The following is a 27,086-nucleotide window of genomic DNA, read 5'->3' as shown; positions in this document are numbered from 1 at the left end:
TGACTGTGAATGTGATTGTTCATGTTAGTACACAGTGTCTCAAAATAATGTATACTAACTTTGAAACAGAATACCTAATCATCATGATTATCATCATTATCTCCTGAAAGTTAGGTGTTATAGTCATTTGTTCCAGCCTTTATTGTCCATTAATCTCTTACAAAGACTACCCAGTTCTCGCTTTTCAGTCAGATGGTAATTTGGTATATTTTTACAATCTATTTTCTATTATTCTACCAACATGATCTTTCCATTTCATTCTATCGATTCCTAACTTGTCATTAAGTGGAAATATTTTTAAATCTGGTCTTATTGTTTCATTCCTTATTTTATCCATTTGATTACAGCCCCCTACATATGTCATGAACTCAATCTCTGCTGCCTGTATACATGATTTTTTCCTTTTTTCCCATGATTTTCAACCATATACAAGAGTAGGTGCAGCCAAAACTTTACAAAATTTCATTTGTTTTTGCTTTCTTGTTTTTCTCTCCAAAGTTCTTCCAGTTGTTCTGCGAATAGCTTCAACTTCATTAATCTTCTTCTCTACGTCTTCACAATAGTCAAAACTAATACCATATCCTACATATCTGAAGTAGGATGCTTGTTCTAAAATTTTCTCATTTAGGCCTATTATCATTTTCAATCTGATTGGATTCTTCCCTTTGAATGCCACTATCTCTGTTTTATTTGAAGATATAGTTAAATTGTAGTATTTTTTGTCTTAATCTTTATCTGCTATTTGTAAATTATGTTCTGTTTCCAGTATAATTATCTAGTCAGCAGCATGTAATAGAATATTTAATGGTAAGCTATATCCTGTTTTAATTTCTAAATTTATTTCACCTTTGCTCTTTGTAATTAGGTTATCAATAAATAACTAAAATAAATGGGTGATAAACATCACCCTTGTCAAACATTTTGGACATTTTTAAACTTGAACTGGTAACTTATTTTCATATTTATAAATAGACTATGGTATTAATAACGTGTTTAGGAAAATGTTTTCCACAAAACTTTTTTTATCTTGTCTTTATTATCAATAAATGTGTTGAATGCATTTATAAGCCAAATTCCTGATGTTTTAAATAATTTGTCTTATTATAAATATATCACCTGGTCCTCCAAGTTGGGGGTTTAGGCATTGGACCTGGACTCCACCCTAGCAAAAGAAATCAAATGCAAAACCTCCCAATTTAGCCTCGGAACGGAATGGATCAAAACAAAGACGACAACAGGCACAAAGAAGGACAATGAGAATTTCAATATGGAATATACAGGGAGTTTCTACAACGAAACGTGAAGTCTTTAAAGAAATAAAGCACCTCGATGTCGACATAGTGGGCCTAACAGAAACCGAAGTGAAAGGGCATGGTACAGAAGAGACAATAATTACATATACATTTATAGAGGCGCACCAAAGGAACAACAAGCCCAAAGTGGAGTTGCCATTGCCATAAAGAAACAACTCAAGAAAAACCTAACCACCTGGGAATATGTCAGAGATAGAATTCTGCAAGTACAGATGAAAATAAAGGGCCATCCTGTGGTGATTATTGTGGTCTATTCACCAAACAACAACAATGATGTAGCGAAGAAAGACTTATTCTACACTCAACTGACAAGATCTCTTGAAAATATAGGGAATCAGAAAGAAGTCATTCTACTAGGAGACCTAAATGCCAGAACAGGATGGAAAGCTAAAGACAAAATAGTGGGACAGTACGGTGAAGATACCATAAATGACAATGGTGAAAGATTGATAGAATTCTGCATGCAAAATAACTTAAGAATTATGAATGGATGGTTCAAGCATAAGGACATCTACAAATACACATGGTTGAAACCAAGCATTAACTTCAAGTCCATTATAGACTATGTCATAATAAAGCAAACAACAAAGCTAATAGTACAAGACGTGAGGGCTATGAGAGGCGCAGAGTGCGGATCAGACAATTTCGTGCTAATGTCTAAGATATTATTGAAGATTACCAAAGACACAGAAATTCAAGTGGAAGCCGAACCAGAGAAAGCCAATAATATTCAATATAATTTACAAAGCCTCTACCATAGTTCTACCCACTTCTTGTACTAGCAAGGGCTAGCAGAAAAACTTGCTGCCATTGAAGAAACCTCTGCAGATAAGATGTATGACATGGTTAAAGAAGCCATCGATAATGCAGCTTATGAAGCACTGGGAAAAAAAAGAAATCCAAAAGAGTAATAGAATATGTGATGAGTGGTGGAACCACTCGGTACAAGAGAAGGTAGAAAGTAAGAAGAAAGCTTGTAATAAATGGTTCAACTCGAGATCAGACAATGATTGGCTGGAATACAGAGAGTGGAGAAAAGATGCACAGGAAACAATAATTAAGTCAAAAAATGAAGTCTGGCAGAAAACCAGTGAAGAGATAGAAAAAAGCATGGGGAATACACAAGCAAATAAAGCCTTGAAGGTATTAAAAACAATGAGAACACAGAATAAAGATAAAGCAAATATAAACCTCTTTAGAATGCAGGAATGGGTACAACACTACCAAGGACTACTAACTGAGAACAGAGCTGCATCCACTGAGAACCCACCAGGCATTGAAATCAGTAATGATAATATACCACCAATAACCCCAAAGGAAGTCCAAAATGCAATTAATGCCATGAAAAACAGAAAGTCGCCAGGTCCAGGATTAATTTATATAGGAATGGTTAAAGCAGCACCGTCAAAACTCTTTGAGATATTGGCAGTGATTTTTGACCAATGCCTTAGAGGTGACGAAGCCCCAAAGGAGTGGAAAAAGGCAACAGTTACATCAATATTTAAGAAGGGCAAGAGGAGGAATTGTGCAAACTATCGTGGTATTAGTGTGATGCCATCCATGGCGAGAGTCTATGGCCTTATTATACAAAAGAGGATAGAAGAAGAAATAACTGAATCTGAAGAACAAAATGGATTCAGATCTGGTCACTCCTGTACTGATAGAGTATTTACCCTCAAAAACCTAGTGGATAAAAGGACACCAAGGGGCCTTGCAACCCACCTTGTCTTTGTAGACCTCCAGAAAGCTTAGACACAGTTCCGCAGAACAAGCTAAGGACAAGTCCAATTGATAATGGTGTGTCACTGAGCTATGTGAAAGCTGTCAGACTTCTCTACCAAGGTTGTACGGCAATGGTTAAAGTGAGAAATCAACTATCTCAAGAGTTTGAGGTGACAAAGGGGCTATGCCAGGGGTGCACACTTGCCCCTACACTCTTTAAGCTCTAAATGATGGAAAAGGAAATGTGGAGGAATGGGTGTCCCTATAGATGACAAGATCTTGTTCACTCTATTTTTTGCTGATGACCAAGTGTTAGTAGCTGGAGATGAGGAAGATGCAAATTACATGCTCCGCAAATTAAAAGAAGAATATGAAAAATGGGGTCTTGTCATAAACGTATCTAAAACAGAAAATCTAAAAGTGGGAGAAAATACTGTTAACGACTTACTGCTTGGTTCTGATACTGTTAGAGGGTGTCATAATTTTAAGTACTTGGGAGTGACACTGTCGTCCAATGGTAGAAGTATGGATGATGTAAACAATAAAATAGGCCAGGGCAAGTGAGCCATAAAACAACTAAATGGTATTCTCTGGAACAAAAACATAATGCACAGAACAAAACATACCATCTACCACACAATTATTGAAAATATCACAACATATGGTGCAGAGTTGTGAGAACTAACACAGAGGCAGAAAGATCACCTGGTGCCTATCAAGATGGATTGCTGGAGATGGAGTTGTGGATACTTCAGACTTGATCATTTTATAAATGATAGGATCATAGAGGTTATGAATGTCAAAAGCACAATCCTAGACTACATCGAAAGCAAGCGCCTGCTCTGGTATGGTCACTTACAGCATATGCCATACACAAGATGCCCAAAATGGGTATGGCAATGGACTCCACATCAAAGAAGAAAGCACGGTAGACCTGCGAGATGGTGGAAAGACAACGTCAACAAAGCAATGGTGGCGAGAGGAGACTGGAATGACCGTGAACAATGGAGATTGGGATGCGAGAGGCGGCGGCAGCCGTAGAAACCTATATATATATATATATATATATATATATATATAGTTTCCAGTCTTTGATTAGTAATTTTCCCTTAAATTTTATATCCCACAGTTAGTAAACTTATTCCTCTATAACTTCGTGCATCTTTTCTAATGCCTTACTTAAATACAAAAATGAGTTTAGCTGTGTTCGATTCTTCGGGTGTGGCACAATTCTTCCAAAACACATTTAAAAATTTGAGAAAGCAGAACTGTAAACAATGATTCCTCCATATTTGATTAATTCAGCATTAATTTAATCTAAGTCAGTATCTTTTCTATTTTTTATTACATTTTCATGTCTATTTGAGCTCCAGAGTTCTTATCAGTTTTTACAGGATAACTTTCTTCACTATATTCATCATACCATAAATCTATGTAACATTGCATAAATTTGTTTTCTGTTATTATATTAATGCTTTGCAGTGTCTATTTCAATTTTGTTCAAATGTTTCATGTGTTTAAACACTATATTCTGTCTTCCATGAATGTCATGTTCAACATTAGGAATAATGTTTCCAAGGATTCTCTATGGTACCCTTTTATTAATTTTCTTGTGGTATTTCTTTTCTCTTTCTGTGTTTCCCAGGCTTCCTACATCTGCGTTTGTAAAGAAACATTCTAAAATTTTTTTGCCTATAATACTGTTGGCTATTTACATATTCCATATTTTCAAAGCCCCTTTCCAGTTTGATACTTCACTTTTGCCGAATATTTCATCAGCTATCTTCAAGATTGCCGATTTTAATTTTCCCTCTTTTTTTTTTTATTTCAATATTGTCTTTAGTATAAACTGTTTGCATTTCATATGTGAGTCTTTGTTGATATAAATTCCTTATGTTTCTTCCTGACCTCTAGATCTTTGAACATGGTACACTCACCAGTCAATGTTATTGTGACATTGTATTCCTCCCCCAGGTTCTTCTTTTCGGGGGTGCATTCAGCCCTTTACTTCATTTTTATGGATGACAGTGAATGACCACATCCAACTGTAAAGGTGGCTGAGTTCTTGGAATGAAAGACTATTCAGTGAATAGACTAGCCTGCCTGTTTCCCCAACTCAAATCCCATCAGGCATGTGTGGGATGCATTAGAGAGATACATAGCAGGACGTCCACATGCTCTAATGATCATCCAGCAGTTGTTAACCTTGCTGATAGAGGAATGGAATGACCTAACACAAGAACTCGTTACCAGCCTTGTGGTCAACATGGGAGCATGTAAGAGCATGTATTGCCATCCACAGGCATCATACACTATATTAGGAGCCAAATCCCACCTCTTGTACTTGTACTATCATAAATTGCGGAGTCTTCAGTATAATTACTGTCTTCGAATGAAAGTGTCATTTCTTTTCTTCTAGGTGTGCATTTCTTTCAGTTACCTTCTGCACTATACTTCAGCATTTCTTTCTAAGTATTTTCCAAGATTTTTGATCTTTGTTGTTTGACAGTGCCACATCATGTAAAAGTTACTTTCGTCCTAAAATTTTGCACACCAGTGTAGTAGTGTACACAAGGGATGAACAGAATCACAGTGCATAGTTTTAAACCCACCAGTCTTGTACAAGAGGCATTTGAAAAGTATGTGCAAAACTAAAAACAACTTACATGTTTGGGGTAAACCTTTTTTATTTTTCGACATAGTCTCCTTTTAGACATATACACTTCGTCCGACACTGATCTAATTTGTTGATCCCTTCCGAATAATAGGAACTGTTCAAGTCTGCAAAATAGGTATTAGTTGCTGCAATCACATCCTTGTTTGAGTAAAATCTTTGTCCCACCAGTCATTTCTTCAAATTGGGGAACAAATAGTAGTCCAAGGGAGCCAAATCTGCTGAGGTGTGTGCTGGTGCATTGTCATGATGGAAAAGGACTTTTTTGCGGTCCAATCACTGGTGTTTTTCTTGCAGCTCGGTTTTCAAACGGTCCAATAACAATGAATAATATGCACCTGTAATAGTTTTACTCTTTTCCAGATAGCCGATGTGGATTATCCATTGCAAATCCCAAAAGACAGTCGCCATAACCTTTCTGGCCGAGGGAATGGTCTTCACCTTTTTTAGTTGAGATTCTCCCTTGGTAACGCACTGTTTAGATTGTTGTTTAGTCTCAGGAGTATAGTAATGTATCCATGTTTCATCCACAGTGACGAAACGACACTTGAAGTCCTGCAGATTCTTCCCGAACAGCTGCAAACCATCCTTGCAACACTTCACATGATTCCGTTTTTAATCAAGCATGAGCAATTGTAGAACCCATCTTGCGGATAGCTTTCTCATGTCCAAATGTTTATGCAAAATATCATGTACCCGTTCATTCGAGATGCCCACAGCACTAGCAATCTCACGTACCTTAACTCTTCTGTCATCCATCACCATATCATGGATTTTATCAATGATTTCTGGAGTCGTAACCTCCACAGGGCATACAGAATGTTCAGCATCACTTGTGCCCATATGGCCACACCAAAAATTTTGAAACCACTTATAAACTGTTCTAATTGAAGGTGCAGAGTCACCATAATGTTTATCAAGCTGCTCTTTAGACTCCTGAGGCATTTTGCCTTTCATAAAGTAATGTATAATCACCACGCGAAATTCTTTTTCATCCATTTTTTGATAATCACTCAACTTCCTTGCTTCACAGGGATGCCAAACAAAGAAATATACCAGTATGGCTGAAACTTGGTGTGCGTTCTTTCCAAAGATGCTACTAACTAAACATGACCTTGATACATGCCTGTGGTGCCATCTCTTGGACTTTGCACGGACTTTTCAAACGCCCCTCGCATGTGGGAGAATGTGAGTCCCTATCTCCATTACAGTATACTGATTTACGTTTTCTGTGGTTTCACTAAATTACTGCATGCAAATGCTTGGATGGTTCCTGCTATATAAGTACCTGGCCACCTATCTGTCCAATCCTTGTAAAACACATTTAATAGCATGTAGCTAGGCTAGGAGCCCCACCTATGGGAAGCCTGGCTGTCTAGTGCAAGTCTTTTTAGTTGATGCGATTTTGGTGACTTTCATGTCAACGAGTATGAAATGATGATAAAGACATCAACAGCCAGTCCTAGAGTAGAGACAATCTCCGACCCAGCTGGGAATAGAGGCCAGACCCCTTGCATTGCATTCCGCTACATTAAACAATCAGCTATAGAGGCAGAGGTCAAACATAGTAAACACGATCCATGGATGGATAAAACAACAACTACAATGCTGCTACCACCACCACCACCACCAAGATGCTTCAGCATCGTGGTTGACAGGTGTTGTTGCCTCTACATAACCCCACAGGAAGTTTCCAACTGTCAGGAGGTGCATAATTGGTCTATCTCTATCTATACAATGAGCATTAAGATGCACTTGTGCCCCCCCCCCCCCCCCCCCCACACACACACACAAACTCACATATGTTCAGGAGCACTGCTGTGCGTGACGTACATTCCTCTATGGTCCCCTAGTGGGAGTAAGTCTAATCCAATCGACAGTGCATAAGTTTTCCACAAGTAATCAGTAACAGTGCAATGTCATTCCAGATAGTTAGTGACAACTCTGTTGGTGTGCAATTTGATCCATTTCTTCAGATTTTCTTGTCCTCACACATGATGATTATGAAAATTCTGCATTGCATCAGCTGTGAAAACAGTGCAGGGTTATTCTAAATGATGGACCCATTTTCAAAAATTTGTATGTATTCAAGTACAAATCCAAAATAAATAAGCTTTATGTCAATGAAAAGAGGAAGTTGTAAAGTTTTTGGTGGGCGGTGACGAGTGTGCGGTGATGGTTTCAGAAGTGTCTGGAAGAATTAGCGTGGCAATAGGGCCATCATTTCATTTCACTGTCAGTTGTGAGTGAAATGGTGACTGTGGAGCACAAGGTCTTCTGCGTTCTTGAGTTTGTGGAAAGTGAATCACAAATTGTAGTACAGTGGTCATTTCGTACAAAATTTGGTATTCAACCACCAACTCACAAAAGCATTAGCTGTTCATCTCAACAGTTGAAACAGACTGGGAATGTGTGCAAGGAAAAAGCACAGACCAACTGCATGTGTCAGAGGATGATATCCAATGGATTCAAGAAAGTTTTGTGCATAGTCCCAGTAAGTCTACCAATAGAACCAGTCAAGAACTTGGAATACCCCAACCAACTGTATGGAAAGATCTGAGATGGCATTTGCTGTACAGGCCCTACAACTTGTACAGGCTCTCAACCCCAATGACAAAGAAAAGCATCTCACATTTTGTGGTTATGTGCTAGCAAAGTTGGATGATGACGTATTTCTACAGCATGTAATTTTTAGCAACAAAGCGACATTCCATCTTAGTGGAAAAGTCAACAGACACAATGTTCGCCGGCCAGTGTGGCCGAGCGGTTCTGGGCGCTGCAGTCTGGAACCGCGTGGCCGCTATGGTCGCAGGTTCGAATCCTGCCTCGGGCATGGATGTGTGTGATGTCCTTAGGTTAGTTTGGTTTAAGTAGTTCTAAGTTCTAGGGGACTGATGACCTCAGAAGTTAAGTCCCATAGTGATCAGAGCCACTTGAACCATTTGAACCACAATGTTCGCATATGGGGTTTGGAAAATCCACAGTCACCACTGCAACACAAAAGAGACTCACCAAAGATCAATGTGTTCTGTGCTGTATCCCACACAAAGGTTTATGGACCATTTTTATTTGTGGAAATAACCATAACAGGAATCACATACCTGGACATGTTGAAACAATGGCTGTTCCCTCAAGTTATGGAAGATTCCCAGGACTTCATTTTCCAACAGGATGTAGCTCCACCCCATTGGCACCGTGATGTATGAGGTTTTTTGAAAGACTCCTTTCCTCAGTACTGGATTGGTTGCAGGGGACTTGAGGACCTGGCTCTGCATTTCTGGCCACCGAGATCTCCTGATCTCACACCCTGCGACTATTTCTTATGGGGTATTTCCACAACGAATTTCTGTATCGAAATCTGGCAGAAAACTCAAAGAGATTCTGGTCATACAAAAAGCACACCAGTGGCAAGACACCACAATCAATACCTTCACTGCACGATAACAATGGTGAAGTCACTGATGACAGTGCCACTAAAGCAGAGTTATTAAACACAGTTTTCCGAAACTCCTTCACCAAAGAAGACGAAGTAAATATTCCTGAATTCCAATCAAGAACAACTGCCAAGATGAGAAACATAGAAGTAGATATCCTTGGTGTAACAAAGCAGCTTAAATCACTTAATAAAGTCAAGGCCTCCGGTCCAGATTGTATACCAGTCAGGTTCCTCTCAGAGTATGCTGATAAAATAGCTCCATATTTAGCAATTATATGCAACCATTTGCACACAGAAAGATATGTACCTAAAGACTGGAAAATTTCTGAAGTCACACCAATACCCAAGTGGGAGTATTCTGCTGAATTGCAGGTCTATATCACTAACATCGATTTGCAGTAGGGTTTTAGAACATATACTGTATTCGAACATTATGAAGTACCTCAAAGAAAATGATTTATTGACATATAGTCAGTACAGATTCAGAAAATATCATTCTTGTGAAACACAACTAACTCTTCACACTCATGAAGTAATAAGTGCTATTGACAGGGGATGTCAAACTGATTCCATATTTTTAGATTTCCAGAAGGCTTTTGACACCATTCCTCACAAGGGTCTTCTAATCAAACTGCATGCCTATGGAGTATCGCCTCAGTTGTGCGACTGGATTCATGATTTACTGTCAGAAAGGTCACATTTCGTAGTAATAAATGGAAAGTCATCGAGTAAAACAGAAGTAATATCTGGTGTTCCCCAAGAAAGTGTTATAGGCCCTCTATTGTTCCTGATCTATATTAACGACATAGGAGACAATCTGAGTAGCTGTCTTATATTGTTTGCAGATGATGCTGTCATTTACCGTCTTGTAGAGTCATCAGATGATCAAAACAACTTGCAAAATGATTTAGATAAGATATCTGTATGGTGTGAAAAGTGGCAATTGACCCTGAATAAAGAAAAGTGTGAAGTTATTCACATGAGTACTAAAAGAAATCCGCTAAATTTCGATTACGCGATAAGTCACACAAATCTGAGGGCTGTAAATTGAGCTAAATACTTAGGGATTACAATTACAAATAACCTATATTGGAATGATCACATACTTAATATTGTGGGTAGAGCAAACCAAAGACTGCGATTCATTGGCAGACCACTTAGGAGGTGCAACGGGTCTACTAAAGAGACTGCTTACACCACGTTTGTCCGCCCTATTCTGGAGTACTGCTGTGCGGTGTGGGATCAGCGTCAGGTGGGACTGACGGATGACATCGAAAAACTACAAAGAGGGGCAACTCATTTTGTATTATTGTGAAATAAGGGAGATAGTATCACAGACATGATACGTGAATTGGAGTGGCCATCATTAAAACAAAGGCACTTCTCGTTGCGGCGGAATCTTCTCATGAAATTTCAATCACCAGTTTTCTCCACCGATTGCGAAAACATTCTGTTGGCACCCATCTACATAGGGAGAAATGATCATCATGATAAAATAAGAGAAATCAGGGTTCGCACGGAAAAATTTAAGTGCTTGTTTTTCCCACGTGCTGTTTGAGAGCGGAACAGTAGAGAGACAGCATGAAGGTGGTTCACTGAACCCTCTGCCACGCACTTTATTGTTAATAGCAGAGTAATCACGTAGATGTAGATGAGATGTAGAAGGAAGCTGTTTACATCCCATCACTACCAATCGCTCTGAATGATCTGTGGAACTGGATCACTTCTACCATGCACTCAGTAATAGCAGATCCACTTTCGCGTGAGTGGGACAAGTTTGGCGACCGAGTTGATGTTTGCCTTGCAGCCAACAGTGGCCACATTGAACATTTATAACATTTATCACATTTCTGATTATTAAATAGTTATTAAAACTTATTAATTACAAATTATTAAATTTATTAAATTGATGTCAAACATTATGAAAATAACTTTGAAACTTCCTCTTTTCATTGGTATAAAGCTTGTTCATTTTTTATTTGTATTTGACTAAATACAAAGTTTTGAAAATGTGTCCCTCATTTAGAATATCTCTGTATTATCTGACATACTACTGTAACATTGAATCATGAACACAATTCCATTCCACAATATTCCCAGTGGCCACATTTCATACACTAATGCAATGCAGACTCCACTTTGATGTGTCACATCACAAGACTGACTTTGCATCCTCAGTCCTGTACAAAAGAAGAACCAGAAGTGTTGCTGCAGTTTAAATCTCAAAACACTGCTCATGCATATGATATAGATATTAGAGTCAATGGCAGTGAGAACAACTGAAAATGCTAAAACTGACAAAATCCCTGTCAGATTCGATACAGAATTTGCAGATCAGTTTTTCCTGAGCCATAATAAACCATACATCCCTTGAACAATAAACCATGTCCAGTGGTTGGAAAAAAGCACAGGTCACACCAGTCTATAGGAATCAAAACATATTGTGATATCAAATGTAATGAGGTATCTCAAGCTAAATTGCCTCCTCCATAATAACCAGCATGGATTCCAAAAATATTGATCATATGAAACCCAAGTCACAATTTTCTCACATAACATCTTGAAAGCCATGGACACAATAGTCAAACAGATGCATATTTATTGACTTCGAAAAAACGTTTTACTCAGTCACAGACCAAAATTTCCTACAGGAAATGCAATCCATTGGAGTAGTAAACAAAATTTGAACTGGGTTAAGGATTTACCAGTAAGGAGGAGGCAGCACATTATCGAGAATGGAGAATCTGTATAGAAGTAACTTCAGAGATGCACCAGGAAAGCATGACACTTGCTGTTCATGTTGTGTATTGATGACTTGGCAGTCAGTATTAATATTAACCTGTGACTTTTTGCAGACTGTACTGTTACCAATAATGAATTACAATCTGAATAAAAGCACAAACATCCAGTCAGCTCTTAATGAAACTTGGCAGTAATGCCAAGGTTGGAAGAACTGATTTAAATTTTCAAAAATGTGAAACAAATTACAAAAAAGAAAGTATTGCATGAACCAGTTATTAATGAGACAACACAACATTCAGCCAACTCATGCTATTACCAGAGTGTAACAATCTGTGGAGATATGAAATGAAATGATCACTAACACTTGATGGTACTTAAACTATGTGGCTGTGGCATATTTCATTTCATTGATAGGATACCAGTATAAGGAAAATGCTTGCAGCCTAAAAAGTAACTTGCTTGTAAAACCTATCCTAAAATATTGCTGAAGTGTGTAGAGCTCAAACCAAAGAGAACTAGAAGGGGATATTGATGTTGACAAAAAGGGGGCTCAGTACAGATGGACATAGGTTTTTTTGACTCCTGGAAACACTGAAGTACAAACTTGAGCAATATTATAGGATACATCAAATAATCTGGAAATATACTTCAGCTCCCTGTGTAATGCTCCAACAGGGATCACGAACACAATATTAGACTAATTACACAATGCTCAGAGACATGTAAACAGTCATTCTGCCTGTGCTCCATACACAAAAGGATTTGGAAAATACCCTAAAATGTAGTAAAATGGTGCACTGTGCCGCCCACTTCTCAGCTGTTAGCAGAGTATGGATGCTCATGCTCCTCAAGACACAAGAAGTAAGTCTTCCAAATTGCCTAGTTGTTTGTTTATCTAGAAAGAGGCTTATTGTAATATCTGCCATATAAGGTCCCAAGCTCTAGTGCAGCAATGTTAGTGCTTTAAATGTCAGTTACTTGGTCTTTGCTCTGATGGCTGCTATTTGTTGGAAAATGCCAGCTGTTGGTGTACCAGCTAACTAGCGTCATTCTCCAGCACTGTAAGTATCAGACATCCTGTGACAATATCATGTCTCTTCCAAATTTTGCTTTATGACTAAGCAGTGCTTCTTCTAAGTCAGAACCTGGCCCTGATTGCAAAGGGCAAAGCTCTTGGAGGTCATGCAGAAAATTGGTGTAGATTGTAAAGAAAGAATGTTACCAAGCAATTGTTATTTTACACAAGCAATAAAAGTAGAAATCTGAGAGGCAATATAAGAGGAAACTAAAACTGACACAGTTGTGATGCCACCACAGACCTTATTCAACATTTAATTAGGAGAAATAGTAATAAGCCTTCAGAATACAGGTATGAAAGTAGAGATACTTAAAAAAAAAAAGAACTGTGGAGGTAATCAAACAGGTGAAAGAGGAAAGACAATTAAGTGTAGGAAAAATTGGTGGAGGCATTCCACAATACTATACTCCATAATAATGAAGAAGTAACTGTGAGTGAATGAGTACTTATCAAAGAACAGAATAAGTAACAGCTAACAGAGGACATTAAGACAGATTAGTGATACTGAGAAATGGAAAGGATCACAAGGAGTAGTAAAGAGTAGAAATAGTTAACTTGCAGTGAAAGGCCTGTCCATAAGGCAGATTGTTCCAGTGGGAGTCATTCCCAGTTGATCTTCTGTGCATGGCACATGTATATGCTTTTAAGATGAAAAACATATTGGTGTTTTACAATGATTTGGTGTCACATTGTTCTACATGTAATAGCAGGACTCAGAGAATTTTTCTTTACGAAGTTGCAAGCACTCTGCTGCACCACTGATGGAATGATGATCAGTACAGTTCAAGCTCCTCAGTATAATATATTGATTATTTGTGTAGAGGCAGAGGCCATCAAATGTCTCTGTCACAAGCTGGATGAATATTTTCACCACATGATTCTCTGGTGAAAGAAATTCATATTTCTGAAATGACCACTGTGAAGGCTCTACAAAGTAACTGCCAATTTGTAAGGTCAGAAATGGTAATCTTCATGGGTGTGAATGTTAATTAATGGGCTACTAGACACTGACACTTAGACATAGCAACTGCTATATTTACATAAACTTGAAGTGACCTTTTATCACATCATTAAGAGTACAGGATGTGAATTCACTCTGAAAGTACAAGTGTAGTGCTACAAGTGAGTCACCTCAAGCCTTCTCCAGCGGTGCACATTGAGCGGGTTCTGCAGCTCCTCCTCCAAGGCTCGGCACTTGAGTTTCTCTTCTGTTAGGTCTCGCTGCAGGTGAAGGACTTCCTGCCTCAAGTCACTCATGTTGTCGACGTTGCGTGACAGCAGTATTTTCTCCTGTCTGTGGAAGAAATGCTGTCATCGTAAAAATTTTCTGTAACTAGTGCTGACAACCAAAGTACAGAAATTGTTAACCAAGTTAACTGAACACGTATATGAATAAAACATTCTCGTTTTTCCAGCCGCGTCAATTCTAATAAAATGCTCGAGCTTTCGATGGCCATCTCCGCCATCGTCGCCAGGAGTTCACTGACTGCCGGGGCTGTTACGGTCTCTCGCTTATATAGGCATGATGACATCATCAGCAGCCAATCAGATCGATCCAATATGGCATGCACGCGTAAGTCGACCCGGGCAGCTCGTGGCAGCACCGGTGACGTCAGGTGGCGCCAGGGGGAGGCGCCACGTTTGAAACTGCCGCTCCCGCGACACGCTTCTGTCTCTGCTGAGTGTGTATCCCTGGTCTCTGTTGAAATTGTTTCTGTTTAAGTGAATCTTGGCTGCTTCCTTTATAACGGAGTCCCAATATGTAGAAGCATGAGCCAGCACTTTTGTATTTTCGAACTGTATCTTATGTTTGTTTTCTAGGCAATGCTCCGCTATGGCCGACTTGTCAAGCTCCTTTTGTTTTATATGGCACTTGTGCTCAGTACAATGCTCCACAACCGTGCGAATTGTCTGTCCAATGTACATGCTGCCACATTCACAGCGTACACTATACACACCGGACACTCGAAGAGCAATGTCGTCCTTAACAGGGCGCAACATATCTCGTATCTTGGGGGCGGGCCGGAACACTGGTCTTAGCCCATGTTTCTGCAGCAGATGTCCTAACTTACTGCTAGTTGCTCCACAGTATGGCAAGAATACAGTCCGTTTGGCCTCTTCTTCTGATTCACCAGCTATCTTTCATCAGCAGCCCTTGAAAGCGTTTGCGATGTCTTTTTTGCTATATCCATTTTCCCCGAAAACATATTTTAAGTTCTGCAATTCAGACTGTAGGTGGTCGTCGTCAGAGATAATCTTGGCTCTATGAACCAACGTGTTAAGGACACCTTTCTTGTGTACAGGGTGGTGGAAACTATTGGCGTTCAAGTACCGATCAGTGTGTGACCAAGCTGGCGGCAGTTTCAAATGTGGCGCCTCCCCCTGGCGCCACCTGACATCACCAGTGCTGCCACGAGCTGCCCGGGTCGACTTACGCGTGCGCGCTATATTGGATCGATGTGATTGGCTGCTGATGATGTTATCATGCCTATATAAGCGAGAGACCATAACAGCCCCGGCAGTCAGTGAACTCCTGATGATGATGGCGGAAATGGCCATCGAAAGCTCGAGCATTTTATTTGAATTGACACGGCTGGAAAACCGAGAACATTTTATTCATGTATGCCGTCACGAAAGACTCCGTGAACACGTATACCACAGTTACATCAGTTACATAATTACTGGTTATGCCACCAAACACTATTGTGTATTCATTCATTCATTTCATATTCTATAAATCCCATTATGGAGGTGAGCCTTGAGAGATGTGAAATGAGTTAAGTTATGGATTAAGAGGCAGAAGCAAATAATATGACTAATGCTAAACTACTGACACTGGTAATTTGGCAATTGTTTCTAGATTATTTCATACTTTTATAGAAGTAGAAGCAGCTAATCTGAAAGAAACCAAATTCTGCTCATCTTCTACTACCCAGCTGCCATTTTTCTCTACTGCTTCACACTAAGAATTTATAAGGGTTATTCAGAAAGTAAGGTCTGATTCCTTGCAAAACATAAACCATCACAGATTTTTCAGAAAACTGTTTTTATTTAATTCTTTACATGTTTCTCTATTTTTCTACGTAATTTCCATATTTGTTTAAACATTTGTCATAATGTTCTACAAGCCTTTGTGTCCCTAAGTCATACAAATCTGCCACCTGTGAGGGTAGCTAGTCTCTAACAGCTTCTTTCACCTAATCATCTTTTGTGAAGTGCTTCCCACCAAGAAATTCATTTAGGTAGCGGATCAAATGAAAATTGCTCGGTGTTAAGTCTGCAATGTGTGGTGGGTGGACAATCTGTTACCACCCAACAGATATGATAAAATTTTGGGTGTGACTGGCAGAATTGGGTCACACATTGTCATGCAGCAACAAAACTCCAGATGTCAGAAGGCCACATCACTTATTCTGTATCACATGTTGAAGTTTAGTCCAGGTAGTGCAGTAAGCAGCTGCATTTATTGTTGTCCCTTGCTGCATGAACTCAACTAACAAGACTCCATGTCCATCCCAAAGCATGGTTGTCATAACCTTATACTGTCTCCTTGGCCTTGACTTTGACTGGTGATAATGTGTAGTCCCATTACATTGACTGATGTTTAGAGTCTGGGGTCACATGAGAAAGCACATCCCATCCCCTGTGACAATTTCCTTATGATACTGGTCCAAAAAATGTAGAGCATAAGCCATACTTTCCATTTTGTGTTTCTCAAAAAGCAGCCTGGGAACCCAATGCATGCACAGTTTACAAAATTGCAAATTTTCAGGGACAACTTTGTCCAATGTTGTCCTATCCACATTCAGGAATTCCAGTGCTAAAATTGAAATTTTGCAGGTCTTCACAAATCTTTGGAAAGGGTTGGTGAGAGAAAATGTCTGTAGAAGGTTGTAAGAGAAAGGGAAAAGAACCGGGTGGGACATTCATTGAGAAGAGAGTGCTTGCTAGCAGATGCTTTGGAAGGATTGGTTTGTGGGAGAAGACTGAGAGGAAGGAGATACAAGATGATAAACGACATAAAGGGAAGACGAAATTATGCAGACCTGAAGAGGATGGCAGAAGACCGGACAGCCTGGAGAACTACCATGTGAAAACTTGCCTTTTGGCAGAACACTGATGATGATGATGATGATGACAAATCTTTCTGTCCGTGGCTTTGAGCAAATCTTCTGAGATCACTGATGGTTGGCCTAACTGCAGTTCTTCACGAACATTTTCCAGTCTGTTCTTGAAAGCTCTCACCCACTTACACACTTTGCCATCACTTGCTGCATTCGGGCACTACACTTCCCCTATCCGTTGATGAATTTCCACAGCTGCAGCATTCCTTGCTGTCACAAATTGAATCAGCTGAATCACTGACTGTATTTCACAGCTAGGGAGTTGATCAATAGTTTTAAACATTATGAACTGACACTGTAAATAGCACACTGTGACAAAACCAATGCGAATGGTGTCATCTGACAAGCAAGGAATGCCAGCAGATAGTGCACATTTTCATTTCAGTTTTCACACAACTTTCAAATAACTAAAAATAGCCCTCATATGTTCCCTTTTTTTTATTTCAGAGTATGCTATCAGCTGTCTATACAGTGTAAAAATTAAAAATTTATCTAGCATTAACATAAGTATCAAATGAAATTTTCACCTACAAGTCTGATAAATTATAACAGTTTTTAATAATTTACTCTGTTATTTAGTTTTGAATATTCTGTGTATTCTAATTTCCTGCTGCTGGAAATCTATGAGGGGAGGTAGAGCGCATATATAAATCAGTTTTATTTAACTAGAACTATAGTTGTGAATTTCACAGTTCATCCTAAATTCACTATTGTTATCAACCACAAATGCCATCTACACTAATAATAAATCTGTTAAACTGTCTGTCTGTTTGAACATGCTTCTCTAAAATTATTCGATGAGTTTTGAGGGGATTTTCACAGGTAACTTGAGTATAGCTTGGGACACCATATAGGCTTTATTTCATCAAAACTGGATCATGAGAAAAAGTTATAATAATTCAAAATTTTATCTACAACTATCATGTCTGTCAATTTGTATGAATATGCTAACCTCTTTCACTTGTTTTCAGAGATAACTTGAGCCTAGCTTTGGACACTATATAGCCTTTATTTCATCCAAATTGGATCACATAAATATATACTAGGTCTACAACCTTGCTTTTGCCATTTTTTCTTGAAGTTCGGGGCTTTATTGTGAAAAACTTACAAAAAAATTATGATTCATAGTATTTCCCATCGCTGGCCACTACATTCTTCCATCTTTTGGATCCTGTGGGGGAAGAACTGGGCATTTTTTCTGGGGATCCGTGAATCGATTCAGTTTTGTACTTGTTCATATGATCGGACATACTGGTCAGCCAGACTGTATGCCACTGATCGAAAAAGGTGGTAGTCAGAGAGAGCAACGTATGGAGAATATGGCGGGAGGGATAGGACTTCTCATTTCAATGTTTCCATGTATATTTTGATGGGTTTTGCGACATGGGATCGAGCACTGATCTGCTGCAAAATTACCTTTATATGTCTATCACCGTATTGTGGCCCTTTGTGTTTCAGCGCCGGGCTCAAACGCATCAATTGCTTTCGATAATGATGTCCTGTAACTTTCTTCATCTGTTTCAGTACCTACAAAAACATTCTGTCTTCCACCACCATGCTGGTCTTTGACATCGAAATCACCAATCTTAAGGCATTGAAAACATTATCTGCACATTCTTCCACTAATAGTTCCCTCACCGTTAGTCTTACCCAGCATTTTAAGAGCCACAGCCACAGATTTCTTCACGTTAAAGCACAAAATTAAAACTTCCCCCAAATGGTGAGAAATGGGTAAGTAAGTTGACGTACTTAATTGAGAATAACCTTATGATGCAGTCACAAATTGACTAATATTTTTATGGCATTATGTTTACAGATGCCTAAGCTTATTGTATTATATCTATGACCAGTCATCTGAACCCCGCTTGCTGCTACTGCCATCTATTGCAAAACAGTGGAAGCAAAGTTATAGATCTAATAATTGAAAGTCTTATCCCTACTAATATTACAAATGCAAAAGTAACTCTCTCTACCACGTTTTCACAACCACCCCACTGAACTGATTTCCATGAAATTTAGTATGGAGGCTGCTTAAGCCCTGAGGATAAACATAGGCTACTTTAAAAAGTGTGTTGTACAAGATATTTATTGATTTAAAGAATATTATGTGAATCAGGGAAACATGTTTATTCTTTGAAAAAGCTATTTGCTCTTTGAATTCTGAACTTTATCACATTTGTGAAAATGCTTTTATTGGTTGATATTTGCTATGTGATATGATTCAGATAGTATTTCTACTCTCTTCAGTGTGTTTAATTCATACTTCCACTCTACTTGTCACATAACACACACACTGTACAGTGTAAGCCTACTTCAATAACACAATGCATAGGTGCAAAGTCCTGCCCACACCTCTCTCTACACACTGCTCAGCAGTGATGCTGTGCATGCTGATGCGTCATGCGTTGGGACAACTTGGGAGGAGGAGGGGGGGGGGGGAGGTGAATGGGGGCACATGTCACAAGCTACGCTTACCTGAATAGGCAGACACGTGAGGGCAGCAGATGTTATTGCACATACAGTAGCTTACTTACTCTTCATCACTCATAGTAACAAAACTACTGATACAAAAATGGAGCCACTGGTAACAGCTAGTTAGAGATAAAATGCATTTTTTGGAATCACCAGGTTCCTGAAGACACTTAACATAAATAAATAACTTTTTCTTCTTAACTTCAGAGTCCTAGAAAATTATACGACAGTGAAAGTATGCTAGCAGTCCCATCAGCTACTCAATGTCGTGAGGGATATTTCTAACTGTGAAGCTGGCAAAACTGGGCTGTTTGGTTAAATTATCCATCCTGGTGCATGCACAAAACTTTCACATGAAGCCTCATCCAGCCTGTGCTGACTGCCCACACAATTTACTGCTCGGCTGATTGTTTGGAGGAAATCCATCCAGGGCCATCTACTGCGAATGCTTGCTATGTTGAACATGCTGACAAGTAGAGAGGGAGTCGAGTGGTCTCAGAACTGGTGCGCAGGGAGCGTGGTTGCTGCTTGTGAAGAAGAGACAGCTGTTTTGGAAGGCACTATCAGATGTCTTTGGATAGTGAGGCTTTAAGCTCTCTGTTGCTGTGAAAAGTTTCGTGCAGGTGAGTACGAGTGTGGATGGTATGGATTGTCATGGTTGTTTGAGAAATATGGAGAGCTTTGTTTGTTCAGCAAGTGAATTATAGGGTACTGTATAGTGATGGACTGTGCTTTCTTTTAGTGTGAATTGTGGTCATATCATCTGTCCTGTCAACTATAATCTGGAGTTTACTTTATCATCACTTTTGGAATATATAGTGGCCCACAAGAGAGGTTTAGGTGTTATGCTGATACTGTGGTATATTTGGAGTGAAATGCTAATATGCTACTTCAATTTGGCTAATGCATGCCCTCCTTGAAGGATCTGTGACATGAAAATGTTATTTAGTGGCACTGACTGGCTGTGAGCAAGCCAGTTATTTGGCAAGTAAAGGATAATCCCCAGGATAGTCTTAGCTTACCTACTTGTTCTAATCCCACAAGTGGACACCACACGATGACTAACACAACAAACTTTATTAAGTCTGGAAAACAACTTATTATAATGGGTGCACTAGCCATGGAGTGGCTCACAATAACAATCCAATAACACATATGTGGAGGTGAACGTGTAACTGAGCTATAGCTGGCCAGGTCTGTCTTTAAGAGATGTCATCCAGCCAAAAGAGTGCATGGTTAAGAGGCCTCTAATGGTCATCAAACTTCTAGCGGTATCTGCCAACTTCTGTGGCACATCTTATTACTGTGTGCCCAGGTCACAAGTGTGGATCTTGCTGATCGCTACACTACTCTATATTTAATAAATTGTCATCTTAAGGTGGTTTAATTAATGAATCATTAAAGTGTAAGTCATATCAGGGGATAAAACTTGTACAATTCTGAAGAGAAAAACTGTCATCTCTTTCTGCCACATATGAAGGGCCTATTTCAATAGTGGTACAAGTCCATTACCTCCACTTTTCTGCCGATAATGCTTCTGAAATTAATGAGCCAAACAAACGGAAAGAAAGGTTCATCTCTAGCAAGAAGCCATATGGTTGAATATTTCTGGTATCTCAACTGCAGATTTTTCAACACTCATTTAACTTCAGGACTCTGTATCTCAGAATGAACAAAAATGGACTTGTACTATTATTGAAATAAGCCCGTCATATAGAAAGTAATTTAAGTAAGTAGCCAAGAAAAAAATGTGAGCCGTATATGATTCCACAGTTGTACACAATAATGTAATTGGTTTATTGATGTTTTTGGCAAAATGATACTTGTTTACTTAGGTAGGAGTTTTTAAGCTGATGAAAGCTAGAGAGGTTCTCAGTTTGTATATTTTTCAAAATTGATGTTACCTCTAACAATACGAAATGTAACATTCTTGCTAACGATGGCAAAAGTTATCTAAGATTATTAAATATAAAAAGTATGTCTTGTTAAGGAACTGGTGAGAAGAAGAAGCAAGGTTTTGGAATTAAAACAGTATGAAGAATCACATTCCTGAATGAAATTCACGTGGATGGTGTTCTCAAAATAATCTCAAAAATTTGAAGTTTACATTGAGGATTTGATACATGAGCCTGGACCTTCACACTTTTCATTCTGTACATCTGTCAGAAAGTGTATTTAAGAATCTCAGTTGAAATGTGTCCATGAATGTGCACTTTCACATTGTTAATACTGGTATTTCTGTGCTCTAGAACTTGTTGACAAAGTCTCTTGTAATGGAATACTGAATAACGAATCTGACAACAACCTCCTATCAACTGTTCAGTTTGGCTTCCATAAGAAGTTCTCTACAGAAAAATCAATTTATGTTTTCTTGAACTCAGTATTTGTAGAATTAAACAAGAAAATGATGCATTTTGTGTGCTTTTTCTAACCCTTTGACTGGTACACCATGAAATTCCTCTTTGGATCTTAGTATTTTATTAAAGGCATCCCCATTGAATGGATGGTGTCACATTTTATGTACAAAATAGAGGATTAAATTAATAAATGATATCACAGGAGTAAACCTAAATTGTGTTTGGATTAACATTAATTACAGGTAACACAAGCTTTGGTATTTGGCCCAATCAAATTCTTAACCTGCACGCATGATTCATCAGAGACATTGGGGGACACCAAAAACTGTGTTAACCCTTAGAGCAACAAAAACTCGTATTCCAAAAAATTAAAAATGACTGCAAGTACCAGATGTAGAGACCCAGGGGCACATGCTGATTGAGGCTCCACATGTGAACTTACTTGGCATACAGATGGCTAAAAAATTCAAGTGGCACCAGCACATGGTTAACTTAAACAAAAGGCTCAGTTCTTTCTGGTTTCCACATAGAAGTCTCTCTCATTGTGTTTACCTGCCTCATCCATGATGGAATTTATGAAACATGATATGTGAATGAGTGAATATAGTTTCTCACCTGAGAGTCTGCACCTCCAACCTCAGCAGTCTGATGTCTTCCATGCGCTGGTCATATTCGGCATTGCCCCTGGATAGACTGCCCTCCAGAAGTTTGATCTTCTCGTGCAGAAGCAAACGTTCATCATTTCCTTGTACCAGCTGTGTACTCAAAATGTCCCTCTCATTAAGAATCTGCATAGGAAAAAAAATGTGATGAGTTAAATGCCTCCACATGACGTGACATTCATACAGCTTATTTATCTGTGTCCAAATCAACTCCAGAACAGAGAACATCTACATCTGTACTCTGCAAACCCCTGTTGAGGTGCATGGCAGAGGGTATGCCCCCCCTATACCAGTTATTAGGAATTTTTCCCATACCATTCACATATGGAGCACAGGAAGAATGATTGTTGGAATGACTCTGTGTGTGCAGTAATTATTCTAATCTTATCCTCACGATTGTAGCATATTCCTAGAGACATTATTTAAAGCCAGTTCTTGAAACTTTGTTAATAAATAGACTTTCTCAGGATAGTTTAGATCTATCTTCAAGAGTCTTTCAGTTCAGTTCATTCAGTATCTCTGCAACACTCTCTCATGAATCAAACAAATCCGTGACCATTTAAATTTCAACATGTGCTTCCATGGAAATTGTCATACTCCCTATTGTACCCTGAAGAATTTTATGTGCAATGGTTTAAATTGTTCAAAGAGGGGAAACAATCAGTTTCAATGGAAGGGGGATCCAGCATTCCAGTACTGCTCTTATGGAAGAAAAAATAAACAGTACCACTCTCATTGAAAGATGGGCTCGATGAATAACTGTACAAACACTTTATGAAATAATGAAATTTTCATTGGGTCCCACCCACAAGACAGTGAAAGAAAATGTACACACAAGAAGTGTTTGTGCATAGTGTGTTCTGAGACTGCTGATTCTCAAATAAAAGAACATTTGTGAGCAGGTCTGCATGCAGTTGGTGTTGGAGGAGGATCCAGAGTTTCTATCAAAGGTAATCACTGTGGATGAAACTGGGTTGCATCATTTTGATCCTGAGTGCAAACAGCAAAGCTCAGTGTGGAAATCTCCTTCATCATCAACTCCCCCCCCCCCCCTTCCCCCTCCCCCAAAAAAAGCAAAAGTGGTTGCTTCTGTTGGGAAAGGTGCAGTCATCACATTATTTTCAGCATGTTGTACCTGCACACCTATCAACAACTGGGTGTCCTTCAGGAATGTGCTGAAAACTTAGCAGGTCCATAACAAGCATAAAAGACTATACAATAGTGAAACAGGCTGGATACTGCACCATAATAATGCATGGCCGCATACTGCAAATGTTGTTATTGAATATCTTGTGGCTCTTCTCTATTCCCTAACCTGAAGATGCACCTTCATGGAAGGCATTGTTCATAATCGGAAGCAGTAGTGAATACTGTGGAGGAGATGGAGGAGATTCTAACGGACCTTTACAAAATGGTGACCAGCATGTCTATGCAGACTGGCAGAAATGGTGGGTCAAGTGCATCGCAACCAGTGGAGAAAAGGCTTTTTGTCATAAAAAAAGGTGATTGTTTATTGAACAGCCCTCATACATCTGCTTCAACATACTCTGTGTGTATCTGGGAAGGGTCATCAGGTGCATTTTCTAAAGTGTTTCAGCAGGCATTTGCAATCTAGTATTTTGCAATGTGTAAGTGGAATCAATACAAACAAATATTGTTTGTAAGGTGTGTTGCAATGCACAGTTCCAGCAGAAAAGAGTTTCAGTCTCATTTTAAAAAAAATTAAAAAGTAAAAAAAAAGTACCCATTCAATGCAACTGATCCAAATTCATATAGTCTGATGTGTCATTTAATGTTATGCATTAATGAGCACAAGTGAAAACAGAGTAGCCAATACTACAGCACAGACTGAGGAGCACTGCTGTACGGCAGTATATATAGCAGATGGGCAATGAGGTCTGTCGTTTCAGATTCCAAATCCCAAACATGACAACACGTAATAAGATAAAACTATCTACTACACTATATTTAAACACAAATTCTTCATTCTGAAGAAAGTGAACAGTTTTCCACTAGTGTGTCTCTGCAATCAAATGGCAATGTAAGTGCAATTTTGTATCTTAATGATGTATTAAAATTGTGTGCCTGACTGGAACTTGAATCCAGAATATTGTCTTTCACATCAGTCGTTTTCTTGTAGACCTTTTCAGTAGTAGCAACCTGCCTCTGGAATGACCTCTCTCATTATATCAGAGAACTGAATAACATCACCAGCTTCAAAATGGAACAGCAATGTCTACCTTTGTCCCTACACTCACTTGTTACCCAATTACATCCTTCTCTTGAATCAGATATCCCTCATTTCCTAGTGCTCTTAGCAGGTGCAGACTACGTAAATTTTCCTCCTTCAGAACTAGCTATATGAGAAACTATCACTTTTTTTACACTTATAAAAGCTTTTTCTATCTGCCACGATCACTATTATATGGAAGGTTGGGATCAGTCCAGGAGGTGTGGATGGATAGCCCAATGGTTAAGGTGATATGTGAGAAATCCAGGCTTATGTCCTGGTCTGCGACACTTTATTTTTAATGAAAGTAGGAATTTTTGGAATCAGGAAAATCAGGGCTACAAAACTATTGTAGATGAATTTTTTGAAAAAAGTAATAAATTTTTCAGAAAAGAGGAGAATGAGCATTTTCAAGTAAACTACACCAATTTTAAAAGTAAGCCACCATCTGCTGACAGATAATTTCACTCTCACCTGATTTGCGTGTGTAATAAATTGTGAACATTACCTTAAAGAAAATATTTTCATAAGAAAAAACTGAATTATTATCAACAGTAGTCTGAAACCTATCTTTTGAATAGTACATTGTAATGAAATACAGTTTGAATAAGAGATTCGCCATTTTGTGCAACTAAACAAAACAATATCAAATGAAGGGGACAAAAATAGTAATGACATGAGTGAAGAACATGAAGTACAGTCCCACTCTGACCTGTTACAGCTTGCTGCAGAGTGAAGGATTACTTTTGGAAACAATCCTCTAAAATATGGTTAAGCATTATCTCTGTAATATCCTTTATTCCCAGAATCTTACAACGAATCTTAAGGGAAAAAAAACCACACTTGCAAGATATCAACTCAGCAATCAATCCAGTGCAAAACTTTTGGCCATAATTCTGATAGTAAGCAGCTATGCCACCTGATGCCTGAGCACAAAGTACTGAATAGGGACATGACAACTAGAGACGTCCTATTTGTGGGTAGAGGACAGGGGAGGTAGACGCATCTGCCCAATGTGTTTTGAATATTGCAGCGATATATACGAATCAGCCACAATTTTATGGCCATCAGCATACTGTTGATATTAACCCATCCAGGCTATAGCATCACCACTTGGTGAGGAATGACTGCTAGTCAGACACCCTCATGGTGCAGAGAGTATCAGTGAGTGTGCTGTCTGTTTGTAGAATGGAGAAGATGTACAACATATCTGAGTTTCATAGAGGCCAGATAGTGATGGCCTGGAGGCTTGGCACAAGCATTTCAGAAACAGCACGACCTGTCTCGTTTTCAAGGAGTACTGTTCTGAGTGTCTTAAACAAGTGCCAAATCCAAGGTGTAACCACATCCAGACACCGTGGGGTCGGGCGCCCACCCCTCTAGACAGATGTCGGACGTCAAATGCGGGTAAAACAGAACAGGCAGTGATGTGGAGCTAATATCAGACTTTAATGCTGGGCAGAGCACAAGTGTGTCTGAACACACAGTGCACCAAACATTCCTAACGATGGACCTCCACAGCCGACAACCCACGCGTGTGCCAATGTTAACACCGTGATGTCGGCAACTACAACTGAAATGGGCATACGGCCAATGCCACTGCACGTCGGTACAGTGGGAGAGCATTGCATGGTCTGATGAATCCCAATACCTTCTTCATCATGCCAATGGGAGGACACAAATCGATAGTCTTCCAAGGGAACAGCTCCTTGACTGCTGTACTGCAGGATAGAGACAAGCTGTTGGTAGCTCCATTGCGCTCTGGGGAAGAGTCACGTGGGCATAAGTGGGTCCAGTGCAGCTCGTGCAAGGCACCACGATGGCCAATGAGTATTGTACACTGGTTGCAGTCCACATACGCCCCTTCATGATGATCATGTTTCCTGATGTCAGGTATGCAAGAGAACTTTTGTAAGGGTTGAAAAGTAAGAAAGAGGTATAGACAAAAGTGAAGTGCTCAAACAGCTGAATCAGCATCTATATCTACATACATACTCCACAAGCTACCATACAGTGCATGTTGGAGGGTACTCCATACTACTGCTCGTCATTTCCTTTCCTGTTCCACCTACAAATAGAGCGATAGAAAACTGACTGCCTATGTGCCTCTGTATGAGCCCTAAATTCTCATATCTGCATGATACTTAAGCAAAATGCATGCTGCTGGCAGAAAAATACATGTTGCTGGCAGTAGAATCATACTGCACTCAGCTCCAAATGCTGGTTCTCTAAATTTTCACAACAGCCTTTTTCAAAAAGAACTTTGCTTCCCTCCA

At 39.2% G+C, this 27,086-nt stretch overlaps 1 protein-coding gene across 1 annotated transcript in view; it reads right to left on the bottom strand.

Annotated features, from left to right (window-relative positions):
- The window catches only part of LOC124550788 (cilia- and flagella-associated protein 58-like), a 145,757-nt gene that overhangs the window by 17,872 nt on the left and 100,799 nt on the right, over positions 1–27,086 (bottom strand). The window contains exons 12-13 of the mRNA XM_047125511.1: positions 22,534–22,706; positions 14,097–14,259 (exon numbers count right to left, since the gene is read on the bottom strand). Coding sequence (XP_046981467.1) covers positions 14,097–14,259; positions 22,534–22,706 — 336 coding nt within the window. The remainder of the gene's footprint in view (positions 1–14,096; positions 14,260–22,533; positions 22,707–27,086) is intronic.

This window comes from Schistocerca americana, chromosome 9 (genome assembly GCF_021461395.2).
Source record: "Schistocerca americana isolate TAMUIC-IGC-003095 chromosome 9, iqSchAmer2.1, whole genome shotgun sequence".
NCBI lineage: Eukaryota > Metazoa > Arthropoda > Insecta > Orthoptera > Acrididae > Schistocerca > Schistocerca americana.
The sequence above is the reverse complement of the archived record's forward strand: the minus strand, read 5'-3'. Positions and strand labels throughout refer to the sequence as shown.